At 29.7% G+C, this 20,534-nt stretch overlaps 1 protein-coding gene across 1 annotated transcript; it reads left to right on the forward strand.

Moving 5' to 3' along the window:
* The first annotated feature begins 341 nt into the window (after positions 1-341).
* LOC129296924 (protein DETOXIFICATION 55-like) lies at positions 342-2,885 on the forward strand. The gene is made up of 2 exons (XM_054935319.1): positions 342-472; positions 1,111-2,885. The coding sequence occupies exons 1-2, from the start codon at positions 422-424 to the stop codon at positions 2,593-2,595; spliced, it is 1,536 nt and encodes a 511-aa protein (XP_054791294.1). The 5' UTR covers positions 342-421; the 3' UTR covers positions 2,596-2,885.
* Positions 2,886-20,534: the final 17,649 nt, after the last annotated feature.

Consider the following 20,534-nt stretch of genomic DNA (forward strand, 5'->3'; position numbering starts at 1 on the left):
ATGTAAATTCAGAGAATTAAATTTGACATGCAAGAGTGTGTGAGTGAGTGAGTGTGTGTGTGTTCTGGTCAAGATATAGCAAAAGTAGTTTGGAATGATATAGATAGATAAAGTTTTGAGCGTTATGATTCTTTTTAGAAAAAAGAAGTGTAGAAATGCATGGTAAAGCAAGATGGATGGATTCCCCACCAGGCCAGCTCCAAAACCTTATATATAAAGGCATTGCTGGTTTGCTTCCCATACCCACTTTGCTATCCTCAGTCTCTTTTCTCATCATACTTAGTGCTTTTGTAGGTCATATGTGTATCTGTGGAGAAAGAACAGACACCCACTATCTCCTTCTTGTTCTTCATCATTAAACCACCCAAATTCCCACACATACGGAGCCAATCCAACAAAAGCAAAAGATCACTTTGGATCCATGATGCTTGCAGAGGAGAAATCCCAACAAGCATACCCGACACTTGCTGAGGTACGAAATGCAATTCCCTTTCCCAATAACCTTGTTCCTCTTTCTTTTCTCTTTTTATCCCCACACAAGCCCACCACTTGTACTCTCCTGCTGGACTCCTAATAATTTACCATTTTATATATATATGTAGTACTCATTTAATTACTTGCTCTCTTAAAATTATTTAATCCTCTTACTTTGCTCATTCTAATTATGTCCATTTAGATATTGGTGACATGCATGGTTACCTTGACGTCAAACATCCAATTGTGATGATATATATATTGAAATATGTTATAAATACGAGTTCAGATCTTTTACCTAAAAAATTATTTAATTTGCATATATACAAGAGAAAGCATTATTATATTATATGTATGTTCAATATATATGCAGTCTCACTACTTCAAGGTTTTCTTTCTCTCCTAGAGTATTACACTTAACCTCAATATAATACTGTATATAGTTGTTGGTGTTATTGCTAGCATACTAACATAATAATGTGATGCTATATATTATGTTGAAGACGAAACAATCTTGAAAATATTAAACAAAAAAAAAATTCAAACTCAAAATTAAAGGAGTATTTTTCGATAATCAAAACCTGCAATAGTTTAATTATATTATTTACATTGAATTCACAATCTGCTGCTTGTCAGGTAATGGAGGAGCTAAAGAGAGTGGGAGATATAGGGTTCCCAATAGCAGCGATGAGCCTAGTGAGCTACCTCAAGAACATGATCCTCGTCGTGTGCATGGGCAAGTTGGGAAGCCTTGAGCTAGCCGCCGGTTCTTTAGCCATTGGCTTCACCAACATCACCGGTTACTCCGTCCTCTCCGGTCTTGCTGCCGGCATGGAGCCTCTCTGCGCCCAAGCCTTCGGTTCCAGAAACTTCTCCTTACTCTCTCTCACGCTTCACAGAACCATCCTCATCCTCTTACTAGCTTCCCTCCCGATTTCTCTCCTATGGATCAAGCTCGAACCTTTGATGCTCTGTCTCCACCAAAACCCAGACATAACCTCAGTCGCTAGTCTCTATTGTCGCTATGCCCTCCCAGACCTCATCGCAAATAGCTTCCTTCATCCTCTTCGTATCTATTTACGTAGTAAAGGCACCACTTGGCCACTATTATGGTGCACTTCACTAGCCACTCTCCTTCACATCCCAGTAGTCATCTTCTTCACCTTCAAGCTCCAACTTGGAGTACCAGGAATCGCGATCTCATCTTTCGTCGCCAATTTCAACACCCTCTTCTTCCTTCTCCTCTACACGTACTTCTATCCACGCGTCACCACCAGCAAAGACACTTTGACTCTGTCCACGCCTCTCGTGATGACGAACCGCCGCCGGTCGTTGGGGAGCGAATGGGGCATGCTTATAAGGTTTTCAATACAAAGCTGCGTCGGAGTTTGTCTGGAGTGGTGGTGGTACGAGCTCATGACAATCCTCGCCGGATACTTGAAAAACCCTCGCGTGGCTCTTGCCACGTCGGGAATAATAATCCAAACCACATCGCTCATGTACACGCTCCCGAACGCTCTGAGCGCGTCATCGTCAACGAGAGTCGGGAACGAGCTCGGAGCTGGGTCGCCGAAAAAGGCGAGACTGTCAAGTACGGTGGCGTTAGGGTTGGCAGTGGTTAGCTCAATGGTGGGGCTGGTGGGGACCACGGTGGGGAAAGAGAAATGGGGTAGGGTTTTCAGCAGTGACAGAGAAGTGTTGGAGTTAACAATGGCTGTGTTGCCCATTATTGGAGTGTGTGAGATAGGGAATTGTCCTCAGACAACAGGATGTGGGATATTGAGAGGGAGTGCGAGAACCGGGATAGGGGCAGGGATAAACCTGTACGCGTTTTACTTGGTCGGAGCACCGGTGGGGATAGCTTTGGGGTTTATTTGGGAGCTAGGTTTGGTGGGTCTGTGTTATGGCTTGCTTGCGGCTCAGATCGCTTGTGTGGTGTCTATTCTGCTTGTGGTGTACTACACTGATTGGGAAAGGGAATCCTTGAGGGCCAAAAGTTTGGTGGGAGAGAATTATTATCATGCAGATCATGATGATGAAGATGAGCAGCGAACAGTAGTGAAATGTGAAGAAAGTGTCGTTGTGACTATGATCCAAGAGAACCACACCAACAAGCTCTGATCAGTAACACTGACAAGAACCAATTAATGATTGATCTTCATCTGCGGTTTTATACAGTAGTTATATTCATACAGAAAGAACACAGATTAATTAACGATGTGAATCTATTATGTATGAATTATATATACACAGTTACTACTTCATTTGTAGTTTGTAGAGGATCGGATCGATATCACATGCTTGGGCTCAGAAGCTGTGTCAGAAGAAATAGAGATTAGAGCTAGTTGGTTGCTACGTACCTTTTTTTTTTTTTTTGTATAATGCTACGAACCATTTTTTATCAGTTGCAATCGCAGGCAATACTGTTTAATGTATTTAACAAATTAGGTATTCAATTAATGACATGCATCGATCCTCTCTCTAGCTATTTTCCTCTTCCTCTAAGTTATAATATAGTTATAAGGATGCGCATATGCGTGGTTATCAACATCTTATGTTTGAAACTGGCTAATTAGATTCTTATGTAAGATGAAGTCCCAACATTACCATATGCATACATATACTTTTTCCCCTTTTCTTGGAATGCCAAAAAAAAAAAGGAATAAGAAAAAAACTAAAAAAGATAGAAGAAAAAGACATATTTCTTTCTTAACATAAAGTTTGAGTTTTCCTCTAGTTTCCCCATGTCGTGGGAAAATAAAGGTGCAAAATGTCTTTTCTCTCTATTTTCACAACAAATATGTAACTTTATTTTCCACAACGATCAATGGAGATTCAAAATAATCAATTAATTTAAGTTTCATCTCAAGTGTCAAATTTTAAAAATTTGTAACTCAATCTCTCAATTTTGGAACTGTACTGTGATGAATTTGAAATTTATTTTTAAAATTTTAACATGATTGAAGAATAAAAAATTATTTTTCAATTAAAATTTAAAATATAAGTTGTAAATTTATCACAACGGAGTTGCAAAATTGAGAGATTGAGTTGCAAATTCCTAAAATTTGACATTTGAGATATAACTTGAATTAATTGATTCTTTTGGGACTTCTCTATTATTCTCCCTTGTTAATAATGAATGATCAAGTCAAGAAATGCCAATAATATTGATCATATATAAAAACCTCGGAATGTTTTAGAATCCAGTCTCTTTCTCACACAATGCAATTAATGAATGGGTGTGGAGATAATAAAATTTGGCAAATATGAAGATAATTTTTCATACATAAAAACTCATCATATACTCCCTCCATTCATTATTATAAAACTTTTTTAAACTATAATGTTAAAAAATATAAGACATTTTGAGCATATTTTAAGGTGCAATATATAAGGTTTTTCGACAAAAAACCTTTAATTAGAAGGTGAGGTGCGCTTAATAAAATTTTTCAAGTAATGAAGCGCCCTATTGAATAAAAATATACATAAAAAGAGTCTAAGTATTGTATTAAATAAATTTTTTTTGGCTAAAAGTATTAAATAAAATATTTTTATTTTGAAAAAGTCAATATTTATTAATAATTTTAACTTAGAAAAATGATAATAAAATTCTTTCAAATTATGTAAATAACAATTTGATCCCTCAAAATTTCATAATATCATTGAAGTCTCAAGGACCTCTTTGTCAATAATTTTTGTAGGAAAAAGATTATTTTACCCTTACTGAAAATGACAATATTTATACGTAATTTTTATTTAAAGATTCACAACTTTTATTCTGTAAATCACAAAAGTTAAACAATATTAAAAACCAAGAGCCAATCAAAACTTTTATTTGAGAAATAAAAAATTTTGTTCTGTGAATCGAAAGAGTTAAACAAAAAATTATAATTTATCAAGTGTAATTTTTATTATTGAAAAATAAATTCTCAAAATAAAAAATTTCATTCATAACTTTTGTTTAAAGAATCACAAGAAATGAACAGAAAACTAAAATTTATCAATAAGAGTAAAATAGTTTTTTTCTAAAAAATTATTAACAAATAGGTCCCAAAAGACGTCATTAATATTATGGTATTTTAAGATATCAAATTGTCATTTACATAAGTCAGAGGGATTTTATTATTATTTTTTCTTTTAATTTTCAAGAACTAATACAATTAATCAATCAAATTATAAAGATTTGATTAAAACAAATAAACCTAATAAAAAATTAAGAAAAACTAAAAGGAGTTGCGTATCCATTTTTCCTGTTAAATAAAAATAAACATAGACAAATGTGTAATTTTAAAATTAATTAATTATAACTCGTTGAGAAGTATAATTCAATTAAAAATACTTTATAATATACTAAACGTAGCTAGCTAGGAAGTATCAATGAAGGAGGTATGCTTTGAAGATGAACGTGGAAGCATGTGTATGTGGGCAGAAGGAGCGGCATGCATGTACCGGAACACATGGGGAAAGAATATAATTATGGTACTTTGATTTATGAATTTAACTAACTCAAGATATCATTGTCGCACACACATTGTGCTATTTAAGGTAAGGCCTAGCTCTTATAGTCATGCTGCCTCTTGTTTCATATTCTAAACATAAACCACTCTATGTATTTGCTCCCAATCTTATTGGCTTGTCCCTTCTCCTCCGCCATATGCTCTTATATCTTTCTCTTCCCATTTGAAATGACTATACATCCATAATTATCAACACGAGTTTGGCACTTGTACTACCGATTTATTTGTTGTGACATGCATATGCATGGTCCTCAACCTACGTACCTAGACAAAGCACCCAATGGAACTTTGAATAAAACTTCTCATTTGGATCCTTGACCAATCCAAATTAATTAATTGACTTGATTTCAATTATTTAAAAAAAAAGGTTTGTGTTGTGTCGACTGGTCAAGTAGTGAACGTGGCTATTTAATTTCCTTTTAGCTAAGTAGGATTAATGGTTCAAATCGTATAATTAAATAAAAAAAATATGCATGTTAGAAAAACTACTATATATCTATTAAGCCTAATGATATCTAAATATTACGTTGTATTAAAAAAATGAAGGGAAATGAAAAATAAAATCTTTTATCCCTTACTCCCTTCGTTAAAAAATATAAGGCATTTTTATCCAAATCTTACCTTCCAATAAAGTAGTTATCTAGTTTTAAACTAATCCTATCTCTTTATATTTACTCTTATTAAATACCCTATAATAAATATAAAGTCACTATTAATAGGGGCACTTTTGAAAAAAAAAAGACAATGATTATATCTCGAAAGATTAAAAATGTTTTACATGTTTTAACATCTAACTCTTTAAAAAATATCTTATATTTTTTAACGGAGATAGTATCACTTATCATTTGGAATCATAACAAACTAGCCTCTATTACCCTGCAATATTGGTCAAGTTTCAACATTACAAAAATAATTCTATATGAACTCTTCCCATCATAATTAGGATAAAGTTTTAAGTACAGGGTAAGGATATAATAGTTAATTATTTTCGATGTTGCCTCACTTTAATTACTCTAAGTTGTTGGGAAACTTTTAATTCCTATACACACTTTATGATCATTAATTTTAATGAACGACAAGGTTGAAAAGTCAAACATCTTTTAAAATTTTAAAAATATTAATTATGATTTCATAAAAATTGTGAAATTGGTTAACTTTACCCTATAATTATAACTAGAGAAAGTTACTCCTTTAATTCTATTTATAGAGTGAAGAGAGATAATTTTTTATTACTGTTTATAAGTCATATCACTACTAAAATTTGATCGCAAATTTCACTTAATGACCTTCCATTAAATGTTGGTAAGATAAAATATATTGTTTATACAATATGTGATAAGATAACTTATTAAATTTTTAAATAGAATTAATAAATTTTAGAATTTTTTTTAATTTTCAATAAAACGTGTTAAAAATATTTTATAAATTGGATCTGATGAGTATATCAAATTATGCCCCAAAGCAACAACAAAAACACAAGCCAATATATACAACCTAAATAAATTTCTTATGAGTATTTAACACCCGACTGACGCATAACAAATCAAATTATACCTTTTTAGTTTTACGTGTCTCTAAATAGTAATTAATACCGCTGCACTTAGCTCCACAGAAAAAGTCTAGGTAACGGTAAGATGAATTCGTATTCAAATAATTTGAAATTGAGATTGGTAAATTTAGGTGAAGTATTTTTTTTTATGTATATATTTTTATTATTATTTTATTATTTGTATGAAATATAAAATTTTCTCTCTCTTACATAAAAAAACTTGACATAAATTTACCGATATCAAATTCAGATAATTTAAATCTAGATGTGTTCGTATCATATTTGTAGTCAAGGATTCATACTTAATCAAAGAAGGCCACAAAGAGCAGGTATTCAAAGAAATGGGACAATCACATTAGTGAATTCTAAGAAGATATATTGATAGATATACGATGCATACTTAAAATAATGATGAAGGAATAATTAAAAAAAAACACTTAATATCATTTTCCCCCTCGCAACATATTCCCACCTAGCTAGTTCCCAGGACCAAAAGTAGTATGGAAAAATATATTGTCGGAATTTCCAAAGCGGCGTATTTTTTAACTTTATATAAGCTTCGCCATCTTCTTCCTCTTCTTCTTCTTCTTTTTTTTTTTGGTTTTGATATGACCTCTTCTTCTTTACCGTAATGTTTACTCTTCTTTCTCTAATTCAAAAATCCATGATATTCACTTTATTTTTCTATAAAATGACCCACAAAATAAAATAATGCCAAATTTGATAATTTATATTTTTTAATATTATTTAGTTATTCAACTTTATTAATTAATACATAAGCTTGACTTTTAAATAAAAAAATTTCCAAGCTCGTGATTAAGATTGAGACTGAACTTTATATAATTTTTATTTTGATTGCTTTTTACTACCGTTTTTTTGGGTTTATTTTTGCTATCTCTATTGATTGGGCCATTGAGGCAAACATGCTTTTTGTGGTTGGCCCAATTTGGAAAGCCGGAAAAAACCGTGGTTACGTTTGTCTTTGTTTTTATGGGCCTAAAGGTAAGAAGTCCAAACAGGAATATTTGTTAAAGTCTCAAGTAGTCCAAAAAGCCCAACATAACAAGGCTAAGTCATGACTAAAAGGCCCAAGTTTAACCTCATATATGAATGTATGACGCATGCACCATCTTCATACCCAGAGGAGGAAAACCCATGAACGATACCTCACTCTTCAGCAAGCTCACTATGTAACATTGATAAGTGAGGCATCAATAAATATTGATTCAGTTAATAAGAATTTAATTATAACTTATAAAATTATAAGATCAAATTCTAATGCAAATATCAGGACATTACTTGTGGGCAATCTGTAAGCGCCTTTGTAAATTATAAGTGCACCTAAAATCATTTTTTAACCCTGTGGAGTTCTTATAACCCAACTTATTTTAAACTTTAAATGAGGCTTGTGTATTTAAATAATAAAGGTTTGGGTCTTCCTTATGTGAGAAAATTTTTAAAAATTATATAAGATATTGGAATTATAAAAGACAAACAAATCATAATTTTCCAACTTTCATTTATTATTTTCTTTTTATATATTCCATTTCTCTCATGTGTTTGTTACACATTATTTAAATTTAAAGTACCAAAAACCTTTGATTTCTTTTTCTTACTGACATACTTCTAGTTTTAGCCTTGAAAACATTTTTTTTTTTGATGGAAACATGTTGCCATCTTTCTCTCCCTTCTTATTTACTGTGAAAATTGTAAAATTTACTTCATGCATTCTCCTTTTAATTATTTCACTAGAAGTCCAAAACAAATGAAATATAGTTATTTTGCTCCTGCCTGATGACTTCATAGATATTTTTGCACATTTATTAATTCACGTCAGCAAAGACTGATATGTGACAATCACAGTCAGCATTTAATGATTAAAGTTAACAACATTAGGTCAAAGTTAATAGTATAGTTATTTTTGCACCCATCCATATAATGTTATGAGTATTTTTACTCTTTTCTTTACTTTAAGATACTAAGTGCTCATGGTTGACTACTTTGCAGATATTTTTGCCCCTTTGCCCTTAAATTATTGATATTGTCCAAACAAATTTTTAGTTTACCCTTGTTAAATGTATGATTTTCACTAGAAGAATGGTATGGCCAATGTGAATGAATGAAATTGATCCAAATAGATGTTATCTACTGAGCTTAATTCAAAGAGCACATTAAAACATACCATATGAAAAATACATGCAATCTGTCGAGAAATGAGAGTCAAATGTTTAAAAATGACAAAAAATAAAAATAAAAATAAATGCTCTCTTTGGCTAAACAAGAGATAATCAAGTAATCAAGGTTAGCTAAAAGGTCTTAAGTAAGAGAGAAAATAAGTTATAGAAGATTAACAATATCAAGGAACAAAGAACTCTCAACAATTGAAGGCTCCTTCCATATGGTCTATTTATTTTTCCTCTTAATCAATTATACTCAACTAAATAGTTTATCGCATCAAAATAGATTTGAATTAAAAATAGCAACATCTCAAGAGTTCAAATTCAAATGCAAAAACTAAGATCCTTTTCAAAACTTAAAATTGTTCACTAAACAAGTTTTTTTTTTAAAAACATTTTCCTCCACAATTAAATAATGTATTGTCCTTAATGTATGCAAACACATGATAAAAAAAATTAATTCAAAGTTGGAATGCATGTTTAAGTGTAAGAACAAGTGATGACTTTTCAAAAAACAAAGACAAAACAACAAAGAAAACAAACACACAAAAGACAAAGAATTTTTTTTTTTTTTTTTACTTCTACCTACTGAAGTGAATTATATCTCTCCCACACTTCAACCTCAAAAGATAGCCACAAACACAAGTAAAGTATAGTGTATCACATATGTGGATTGTGTTAGCAAGCAAAACCAGAAAAGTATTCTACTTATGTGATTTGTAAACGATGAAAGAAATCAATAGGAGTAAAAGGAGAGATACAACATTTGAAGAACTCATGGAAAATCTTTGTTGTAGAAGGCTTTAAGTTGAAACCTTCTCTTGTGATCTCTTTGATGGTTGCTTTCTTGCCTTAAAGAACAGATCACAAGCAAATCATAGATATGTGATATAGAAGCATTCAAATACTTAGCACACTCAATAAAGTCTAGCAAACTCAAATTACCATATAATAAACTAGATGTGCTAGAAAATTCAAAAGTTACACCCCTACACTTGGGCTTAACCATGTGGTTGGTTCTTAGTGAAGATATATAAAATGTAAATTTTTTTACTAAAAACTCAAATATGACATTATGTATATAATCATGTAAACTCACAAAAGAAAACCCAATTCCACCAAGATGGGAAAGAGAATAATCATGCAAGTAGGTGCCTAAAGGCGGACCTACGTTATCCTCAGCGTGGCAACTACTCCCATTGAAATTTTTAAAGTTGTACGTACCAAGTTAGTTTGGTTCAAATATGCCCCCCTCTTCCCCTGATCTTGCATCCACTGGACGAAGTTGAGATTATAAGTAAACTGTGAAGCGAAGATAGATGAAAATTGGAGATGAGAAAGGGGAGAAAAGGGGCTGGGCAAGGAGAGATGCAATGAGTGAGAGACCAAATTATCAAAAAATAAAAAACAAATATAAGAAAGGTGAAGTGCATCCACGGCAACTCATCTTCATATCAGGTAATATTTCATATTTTTCCCCTGCATTGCTCCTTACTTTGTAAATATTTTTTATTTACCCTACTATACTATTGACAGGATGTTTGAGTTACATTATCATTTTTATGTTTATTTTTTGTTGAAACATTTAGTTTACTTTTTATATTTTTTAAAATTTTTTTTGGCATGCACATGTTTAAGTTGTAATTTGAAATTTGTAATTTTAAAAAATAATTAAATATACTAAAACATTATTTGTATAGGTTGGTCGTAATGCTATTTTTGTGGAAATATATCATTAGAGGAGTAACAATATTAAACTATATTCTGTGAATTGAATTCTGAACAACACTAAATTAGGATAAATTTAAAAATCTTGCTATTGTATTTAAAATTTTATGGTATATAATTTATTTAATTATATATATTGATATAATTTTAATTTTTATACATAATTTTGATAACACCTAAATCCACTACTGTAGATACTTAAATCATCTTTAGCTTCCAAAGTCATATCAACGGGTATATGAGAATAAAAAGTACTTGAGACTAAAGGAAAAACAGTATATATGGAATCCTCAAAATCAAATGAACATAGTTAAATATATTTTTTAAAAATATTTTTCTATCAACATTTTACTTCACCAATGAAAAATCGAGAAAAACAAAAATGAAAAAAAAAGTAATCAAGGATCCATCTTCTTATGAAAAAAATAACTTATAAAAATAATCATGAATTTGTTTTTAAAATGTGACTTACATGTAAGATGAGGAGTACATACTTGCACCCAAGACACCGATTGGAGCTTGTCTCAAGGACGTATTATGATACATTACTTTTGAACTTATTCATAAAAAATAAGTGGTAGTTTAATTCTAACCATAATTTATTTTGTTTGTGGGGAGTCATAGTATTAGGGTGGATGTGGGGTAGGTTGTAAAATCACAATTCAAAGTTGGGTTTGCCCCTTCTACTTTTACGGGAAGAGTTAAAAAGGTGTCCTGTTTCATGTCTTGACTTTGGAGCTCAACCGGTTGAGTGAGTCGTGATCCGGACTCTTGAGAAGCCACCAAACGTACAATGACACTTTTGTCCCCACCCTTTAATGCCCCTCTTCCATCACTTTGACTCTTTCTATTCTGTTCCTATCACGCCGTCCCCTCCATTTCATTTGGCCTGGATTCCATTTTTTGAAATCACCCCTATCAATTAAATCAAGTTCTAGACATAACACCGAGAAGCCATCCTCTCAAATTTATGATAATTTTCATTATATGCATAATTTTTCCAAAAAAATAAATATATAATATATAATAATGCTTTTATTTTTTGGTTACCTATAAAATATTCAAAATTTGAAAAGTAAAAAATAATTTTGATTGGAGAATGGAGATATTGTCCTCACAGAAAAATGCGTATAGCTCAGCAACAAAACTAAATTATGGAAAGTTGACTGAAATCATATAAATAACAAACTGCCAATAATGGTTAATTAAAAATTTGACCCAAAACTTATAACATTGTAAATTTTAAATTTTATTATTGATATATTAATGAGTGATCCGTAATTACTTTTATAAGTATTTTTTATCGAATATGATACGTTTCAAAACCTAACTTACCTTAACTTTGTCCACCGATAAATTGTAATGTAAATTTGTAGAGATATTTTCAATGACCAAGGATTTTAATTTATTAAAGTTTTTTTTTTCCAAAAATATCATTGTTTTCTCATCATTTGTTCCACCAAAAAGGGCCCTCTGTCTCAGGTCACCTCGAAGTCTCCCATCATTTGTCTCCGGATCTGTCACACTCAAATCAAGACGTATGGGATTTACAAAAATCTACTAACAATTGTTTCCTAAATGACAAAAATATAATAAATTTTTTTTAAAATATATAAATAATAATTTAATTTTGTAAAATATAATAATTTTTTTAAAATTTTTAAAATTTTTTATCATTCATAAATTTATATAAATTATTAAATTAATATTATAAAAAATAAATGATTCATAATTTTTCTTTTTATATTCATAACAATGCAACAGTAAATAAAAAATTTAACATATAAAATTATAATTTATTATTACATTGTTATAAATTCTTTAAAAAAAATTGTGAATATAAAAAGAAAATTTATGAATCATTATTTTTAACAAAGATAATTTAATAATTTAAATAAATTTATTAATAATACAAAAGTTTTAAAAAAATTTAGGAGAATTATGATATTTTGAGAGACTAAATTATCATTTATATATTTTAAAATAATTTCATTGTCAATTTTTCCTTCATAAATTCATATTCATATTTCATAAATATAAGCTGTAAATTTATAAAAAAATTTGTAAATCTTTAAAATTAACTTATAAATTAGATGTAAAAATTGATGATGAATAATTCTCAGTTAGTTATAAATAATGATATTAAAGTTACCAAATATTAAAGTATTAATAGTTTTATAAGTTATCAAGAAATAGTGATTTGAGAATCACTGATCAGTGGATCAAAATAATTAGTCAAAGTGACATTTTTATCTTTAGACAAGAAATAATACTAGTCTTTTATTTTTATTTAAAAAAATAAAAATTTTGATCTTTGTACTTTACACAGATTTTATTAGTGGTCCCTGCACTTTTTTTAATATTTTAAGTCTTTTTATTTTTATTTTTATTATTATTTTTTAGACCCTTCATGAACAAAGTGTAATGACTTAAAATAATAAAAAAATAAAAATATAGAGACCTAAAGTGTTAAAAAAAAGTGCAAGGATCAAAAGTAAAATGTGATTATAGTGTAGAGATCCAAAACTAATTTTTTTTCATTTTATTCATAATTTTAAAACTTACTCAATATTAATTTTTTTAAAAGGGACTGTTTTTTTGGTAAGATTTTATCAAAGACTATTTGTAGTGTGTTTCTGCTTTCTCGTTTTTTTCGTTTATGGTGTTTGTTGTTTTGTAATAATATTTTCTTTTTCATCAAAAAATAAGAAACTACTTGTAATTTTCTGAAATTTTATTCATATTTTTTTCCTGTCAAGCTAAAATTATGGGTTTAAAAATGGGCCAACATTACACCCTGTTCAATATGGATCCTCATTCTATGCTCGTTAAGAATAATGAACACAGTCATGCTTGTCATTATTGTTTAATAATCAACGGGGCAAAATGCTCAAAAATTACGTCATAACATTTCTTGAAAAAGAAGAACCTAAGAATTCAACCAACAAACATTCTTTACAACCAACAAGCCACTCATCAAAACTAGCAAAATTAAAATCAAAATCAAGACTACAAGTAACAAGAAAATTAGCACAATCATTAGCCTCTTTGTACACATGAATCAGCCGAAGCTCAGCAAAAAAGGTAGTTTCATGTTGAATCTTCGTTTGCAGTTGATTCGTAGGGTTCACGCCAGTCACAATATCCTTCAAGGTGTTAATCATAGCGAGATAATCACCTTCAACAACCAACCTATCCACCCCATTTTCCCTAGCCAACTTCAAACCCCAAAAAACACTCCAAAATTCAGCCATAAGCCCATAATTGCAGAACAAACCCCCAATCGCTTCACAAAATCATTCAACCATTCGCCTTTAGCGTTCCTTAACAAACCCCCACACCCTGTCTTACCTATTACTTTCGAAGCTCCATCAAAATTCAATTTAAACCATCCAATCTCTGGTTTATTCTATCTAACATCAATCATTCCTCTTCTTAAACCATCCCTCCCAAATTTCTCAAGATAATGCGTCAGTTGCCAAACATAAAACTTGACAACACACTCAGGCATATGAGGCATCACAAAATCAGGTTCAAAAAGACATTTATTCCTCACTATCCAAAGCCACCAGCAACAAACAACAAATAAAATATTCCAATTGTCAATTTGGGTAATAAGCGAAAGAAATACCTGAATACGCCTTGGCCCCTTCCCTTCCCATACTTTCCTCTAAAATCCTTCATCCTCCTTACTAGCATCCTTTTCATAAATCTAAACATATCAGCCACAGAATATTTAGGCTGAAAGGACCCTCTCCACACAATTTGGCTGTGCTCACCATTTATAAGGTGATTTTAACCCTTCATTTTTTTTTTCAAATGATTTTTATTGTTTATTTTAATTTTTTTAAAACTATTTTTAATATTAAATTTATCAAAATAAAAATATTATAAAATTTAATATTAAATCTAGACTATTCTTTATGCTTAGCAGATAATGAATATCATGGTAGTCATTACCCTAATGAGACCTAGATAATCCAAATTTAAGCCTTTTATTTGCATTTTATATTTATTTAAATAAACACATAGAAATATTTAATAAAACTGTTTATATTTAATCTGTTTAGTGCATATTCAATCTGGATCATCCAAGTATACTCTGTATAATGTAGATATAATCTGAAATGTTTAATTTAATATTAAACTTTTTTATATTTTTTACAAATTGATCATCTAGATATATTAGGCGGTCTGGATTTAATATTAAATTTTTAAAACTCTCATAAATAAATAAATAAATATATATATATATATTGATAAATATGATATTAAAAATGGTTTTAAAAAATAATTTAAAATTAACGGCAGAGATCACTTAAGAGAGAAAATGAATGGCTAAAATTACCGTTTAGGCAGTGCTCATCATTCTTGATAAGCACCAAATGCAGATCCGGTTAAATACTCAGAGTGATGACACTGACAGATCAGATATCCTATACTCTGATGCTAAATGCATGCATTGTTTAATTAGAACTTCTATTGACGTACAATCTTCTTAATAATTGGAAGTGTGATTCCACCAGGCCACTTTTACGTTTTATAATCTCGCATAAATCCAAACTACCTTATATCCTCATGTAATTATTATAGGAGACATCCATATATATATATATATATATACACACACTTCATATTTTAGATTTAAGTTAGATGTTACTCCTTCTGTTTTCAAATATATATATATATATATATATAACTAATTTTCATAGTACAGTTTAAGAAAATTAGTTATGTATACAAATTATATCTAAAATTAAAAAATTCAGACTAAATTATCACTATGATTAATGAAACAAATTTTCCTAATAAAAATAAATATTATTTTATAAGGGATAATTTGAAAAAAAAATAATAATGCTTCTTAAAATTTTTGGAAAGTATAATTTAAACGACCCGTATTAATATTAGTGATAGTGATTAATGATAATAGATAGCACGAACATGCGTCAAATAGCGTCCAGACTGATTATACATTGGAAAAAAATCTATTATTTAATGGAAATTTTTTTAATGGCTATATGATGACTGGATGAAACTCAAGCCTTGCCAGATTCAATTAGAATAGTTTTCTTAAAGATGTTTTTTGCAATCATACATATTCAAACCTTACGTGTGGTTTACTATGACCAATGCCCTATGGCACATTATGTTAAGGGGTGCACCGTTAGAAAAATAAAGTGGGTAAATTTTGCAACTTTAAACTCATTACTCTTGATATATTATATCCTCTGAACTAAATAAAAAATATTCAACTTTAAAACTTATTGGATATAAAATATTTTAATTATATCTAGATAATATATGAAAAGTATATTTATAATAAAAGGCCATATCAATATATTCAATATATTTTTTAAAAATAAAAAATAATTATCAATTTATTTATTTTATTATAATTTTAGTCCTAATATAATTATTATTTTTAAAAAAATATTAATTTTTTATTAATTATTCTGTATCCTAACTTCAAGTTTTGGCTCTGCCACTACGAATACTTGTTAATATTATTCAACGATCACTAACACGCCGCGTCATCTTACATCACAAAATTGACGTGAGATAATTTTTCTAAGGTTAAGTTAACCTTTGTATCGTATAATAGCTTAACTCTTTAGAATAAACTTTAACTATAAACATGATAATTATGCTACATCACTACGTATACAATCACAATTCTCAACTAATAATAAGAGGTGAGCATATATTTATGAAAATTTTGGTTTATATGTGATTTTTTTAAAAAATATTTACTTAGATTTCTTCGTAGGCGAGGGTACAAATTAACAACTATTTCAATTTAACATTTGGAATGCGAAAAGCACAAATCCTCTGGACAGAAATATAGCATCAAACGATATATGCTTCAGTTTGACTCGAAAATGATGTTTTCCTTTTTTAAGTATAAGAATAAGCCTCTCCAGCACAAGCTTTTACAATATCATATTTATAACTCATTGGAGTATACAACTAGTCATTGTTAATATTTTTAATCATTAAAAATCTTATCTGGCAAAAAAAATCAGTAAAATATTAAATGTCTCCACATAATTTTTCTTCGATCGCCTAAATCATAATCAAGTATATCTCTGGTTTGAGAACCTCCTTTGACAATTTAAAAAATTCAGAAAAAGCTTATCAAGTGATAAATAATTCTCCACTTACAGGATCTTTTGCTTCAAAAGATCTTCATCCTTTTGTAAATAATTCTTTTGTTTAATATCGTTATCCAAAATGCATAATTTTATTATATAAAGACACACATACACATGACACATCGCTTTCATTTCCAACGGGATTGCTGGCAACATATAATGGAAAAAGATATGATCAAGATAATGTTCCAAATTACTGTTGACAAACACGAAAATTAAAAGAAATACTTAAGTAGACCAAATGCATCACGTTATTAATGGTCTATTTAATAAAATTATAACATTTAAATAACATTAATTATAAATTAATTATAATATTAATGATAGTAGAGAGAGAGAAAATAAAATTAAATGAGCATTCTGCTATAAAAATAAAATCAATTTAAAAAATATTACACAAGATTTTATTTAAATTATTTAAAGTATTTGAATTGGACAAATTATAAATGACATGATGCACTCAATTTATTTAAGTATTTCTCTGAAAGTTAGATCATTTGTTAGTTAGATTAATTAATGTCATGCATTTGCAATTATGCATGCATTGTTTGAATTTTTTAATTGCTCATAAATATTATCTTATTGGAAGCAATACCATTTGAAACACAATTAAGTATTAAATATAAATAACCCTAATAATAAAAATTTGATCCTTGGCTTACTACATTTTTTTTTAATAAAAGGCCACGGGTAAACCGTGCTATGTGATATGATGTGTCATATCAGCGTATAAGAAATTTATACAACCAAGAGGCGGAGTATCAAAAATATGAACTCTAGAGCTTTCGATAGGAGCTTGGTGAGCCAACCAATTCGCACATTTATTTGTTTATCTAAAAACGTGATCAAAAGTGACCATCCAATCTTTCATAACAAGATCTCTAATTTTGTTGATAGTAGCAACAAGGGGGTGATTTGTAGAAAATTCATTGCGTATAAGTGTGAGAGTTTCTGTAGAGTCAGAGTAGACGTTAACCTTATCAAATTTTTCACCCAACAAATATTAAGTCCTCCCAAGATGTCCATAAACTCTGTCACTGTATTATGTTTGGAGGGACTATAACTCTTTTTGTTAAACTCAACCCTCACGGGTTTGCCTTGTTTGGATTTAATATTATCAAAATTAATGTTGAATAATTATCAGCGATGGAGTTATGAGTGGCTTTTATGTTTCGGAATTCACACACACACACACACACACAGAGGCCTCACCAGTCGATCCTTCCAGTGTGATGGCTAATGAATAATGAACCTTCGGCAAAATTTGACAACGTCCGAGCTTAGAGTATGATTGTATAATTACTTAAAACAAGTCATTTTTATCTCAAAATCTCTCTATATTAACATAACGTCAGGTTTAAAGACTTAGAAAATGGAGCGTATATGCTTTTCATTTAAGGATTACTTAAGAATTGAAGATCGTCACTCGGAGAGTACAAATAGCTTGAGAGATCGGGATAAAACGCAAGATGAAGAGGCAACACATTAACCATTTTTTTAATAATGTTAATTATTATTTGATAGATAGATATATATATATATATATATCTCCGACACTATCAATTAGTCATCATATTGGGATTGAGCCACGTTGAGGATAACTCTTTCAACCTATTTTTATTTGTCATCCATAATATTAAAACACTCATCCTTGTACTCAAGAAAAAAAATATCAAATCGAATTTTTTCCATTCAACTCAACTTGTATTACGTAACATTCTAGATTAATTATAGGTAACTTTGAGTTATAGAAAAGGAATTTTAAAGTATAGAAAATCATTGAGCATTTATTGAAGATTAAAATTTTGAAAAAAATAAGTAAAATAATCTAAAAATAAGAAATTATCCAAGATAAAAGAAATTATAAGGATTAAATTTAGAAGAAAATACATAATAATAATCATAATAAGATGTATAAAGAAAGAGGGGATGATGATTAAATAAATAAACGCGTGTATCTATGAACACACATGTATATATAAAAGATAATATCTCTTTTTCGAGACCAGCCTAAAAGATAATATATCAGATATACATAAGTTAAAAAGAAAAAAGAAAGCCCAAGCCACTTTGTCAACTAATTAAATTGCCAAAAATCTAGACTAATCATAGGCACAGCACATTCATTTATGCGTGGCACTTTCAATCTTGCGACTACAAAGACCGAGACCGCAATAGAGAGCAGACGGGAGAGATTTTTAATACTTCAGCTCCATGATCAGAGATTTTAGGAGTCACTTGAAAATTTTTAAGATTAGGTAAATATTTCAAATTTTTTGTTCTGACTATTTATCATCTTAACTTTTTAGATTCTTGGGAGTGAAAAAACTAAAGTGTGATCTATTTAAAAATTTTGTGTCTTTTTCCAAATGAAATTTATTTGAATAATATAGATAAATCTATTTTGCGTTCATAGGACGTGTAATGTCTAAATGTGACTATTTGTTAGATTTGAAGATTCTTAGAGTAAGATTTGAGGCTTAGAGTAAGGTTTGGGAATGAATAGAGACTTTAAATTAATGCTTCTGAATTATAAAAAATTATTAGAAGTATAAATATTGAAAAAATTAGTTTATACGAAGGGCTATGGATATAGGGGAGAACTTTGAGTTCTCCAAGATGGCTTTAAGGTGTTAGGATATTGTAGAGTAGTTTTAGGATAATGTTTTAGCATATTTAAATTACATATTAATATTTTTTATATATGTATGGTTTTTTACACTTTCACTAAGAGTTCTTATTGTTTGGATTTCCTATATGGTTTGTTATAAGCTCAAGGAAAACATATAATTTGGAGTTTTTTTACATGTGTGCGCAAGCTGTATTTTTGGTATCGTAATTTATAGAAGCATGTAGCTTCTGTATAGTTTTGTTTGATACAACTACAAAAACTATATGGTAAACTCTTAAGAATTTGTAAAAGGGTGTGATTACATAATTTACTGAGTCATTTTATTTCTATCAAGCATGATTGTAATTTATTGTTGTGATTCAGTAAGCTCCCTTATTTCCTTTAAAGCTTGCATGTATGCACTATGATTGTTGCATAAACATGACATCACTATGGGGGGTTGAGGAGAGGTGGTGATGATGATACATATATATGCATGATTGTGACCATATAATTTGCCTTCACTTCGTGCACAGTGTTTGACCTTTTTCAAAGTCTTGTTCCCCCACTTACTTACCTGACCAGGTTGTAAAGGATAACATGGAACAATAACACCTCTTAGTTAGGTTCTCTAAGGAGAGAAGTCATAGTCTAAAGCTTGAGCTTTGAAGTTGCTTTTGTTAGTTCAATGTTTGGGCGAATTGTGGATAAGCTTATGATTTTGGTCAGCAGTATAAGATTGGATAGAGTAATAAGGAAGGTTACCTATTGTGCATATAACCATATGTTGCATATTATTATGATGGCTCTTAAATTGGTACTCATAATTAATTTTATGAAATTATGTGGATGCATATATGGTTGTTAGTTTGTACGTGTATGGTAAAACTCTGATTATTAAGACGTTAGTGTCTACCTCTTTCTTTAACATTTTTCAGTTGAATTTAGTGGATCAAAAGGGAACTGATTGAAAACTTGAGGCGTAGCTTGAATAATCCTGAATCCTACTTTAAATTAGTTTGCAGAATAAATATTTTTCAATTTAGGTCTTCTTTTTTTATTTGTGATTAATTTGTTAAATTGTTTTTTTTTATGTTTATCTAGAATAAACATTTTATTATAAAACGTTTTTGCTAGAACTTTTATTGAGAAAAACTTATTTGGATATTGTTATGAGATGTGACACATGTATGTGCAACTTTACAAGCCTATTGTTCATAAAAAATAATCAGGCATAGTGTCGCGAGGCGTGGCAGAGACGTAAGGTCTCAAAAGGGTAGAAGAACCTAACTTATAATCAAACGCAGGGAATCCAAGCTCCCT

The sequence above is a fragment of the Prosopis cineraria genome, unplaced genomic scaffold (assembly GCF_029017545.1).
Source record: "Prosopis cineraria cultivar Desert tree isolate PC_DT_omini unplaced genomic scaffold, ASM2901754v1 PC400, whole genome shotgun sequence".
Taxonomy (NCBI): Eukaryota; Viridiplantae; Streptophyta; class Magnoliopsida; order Fabales; family Fabaceae; genus Prosopis; species Prosopis cineraria.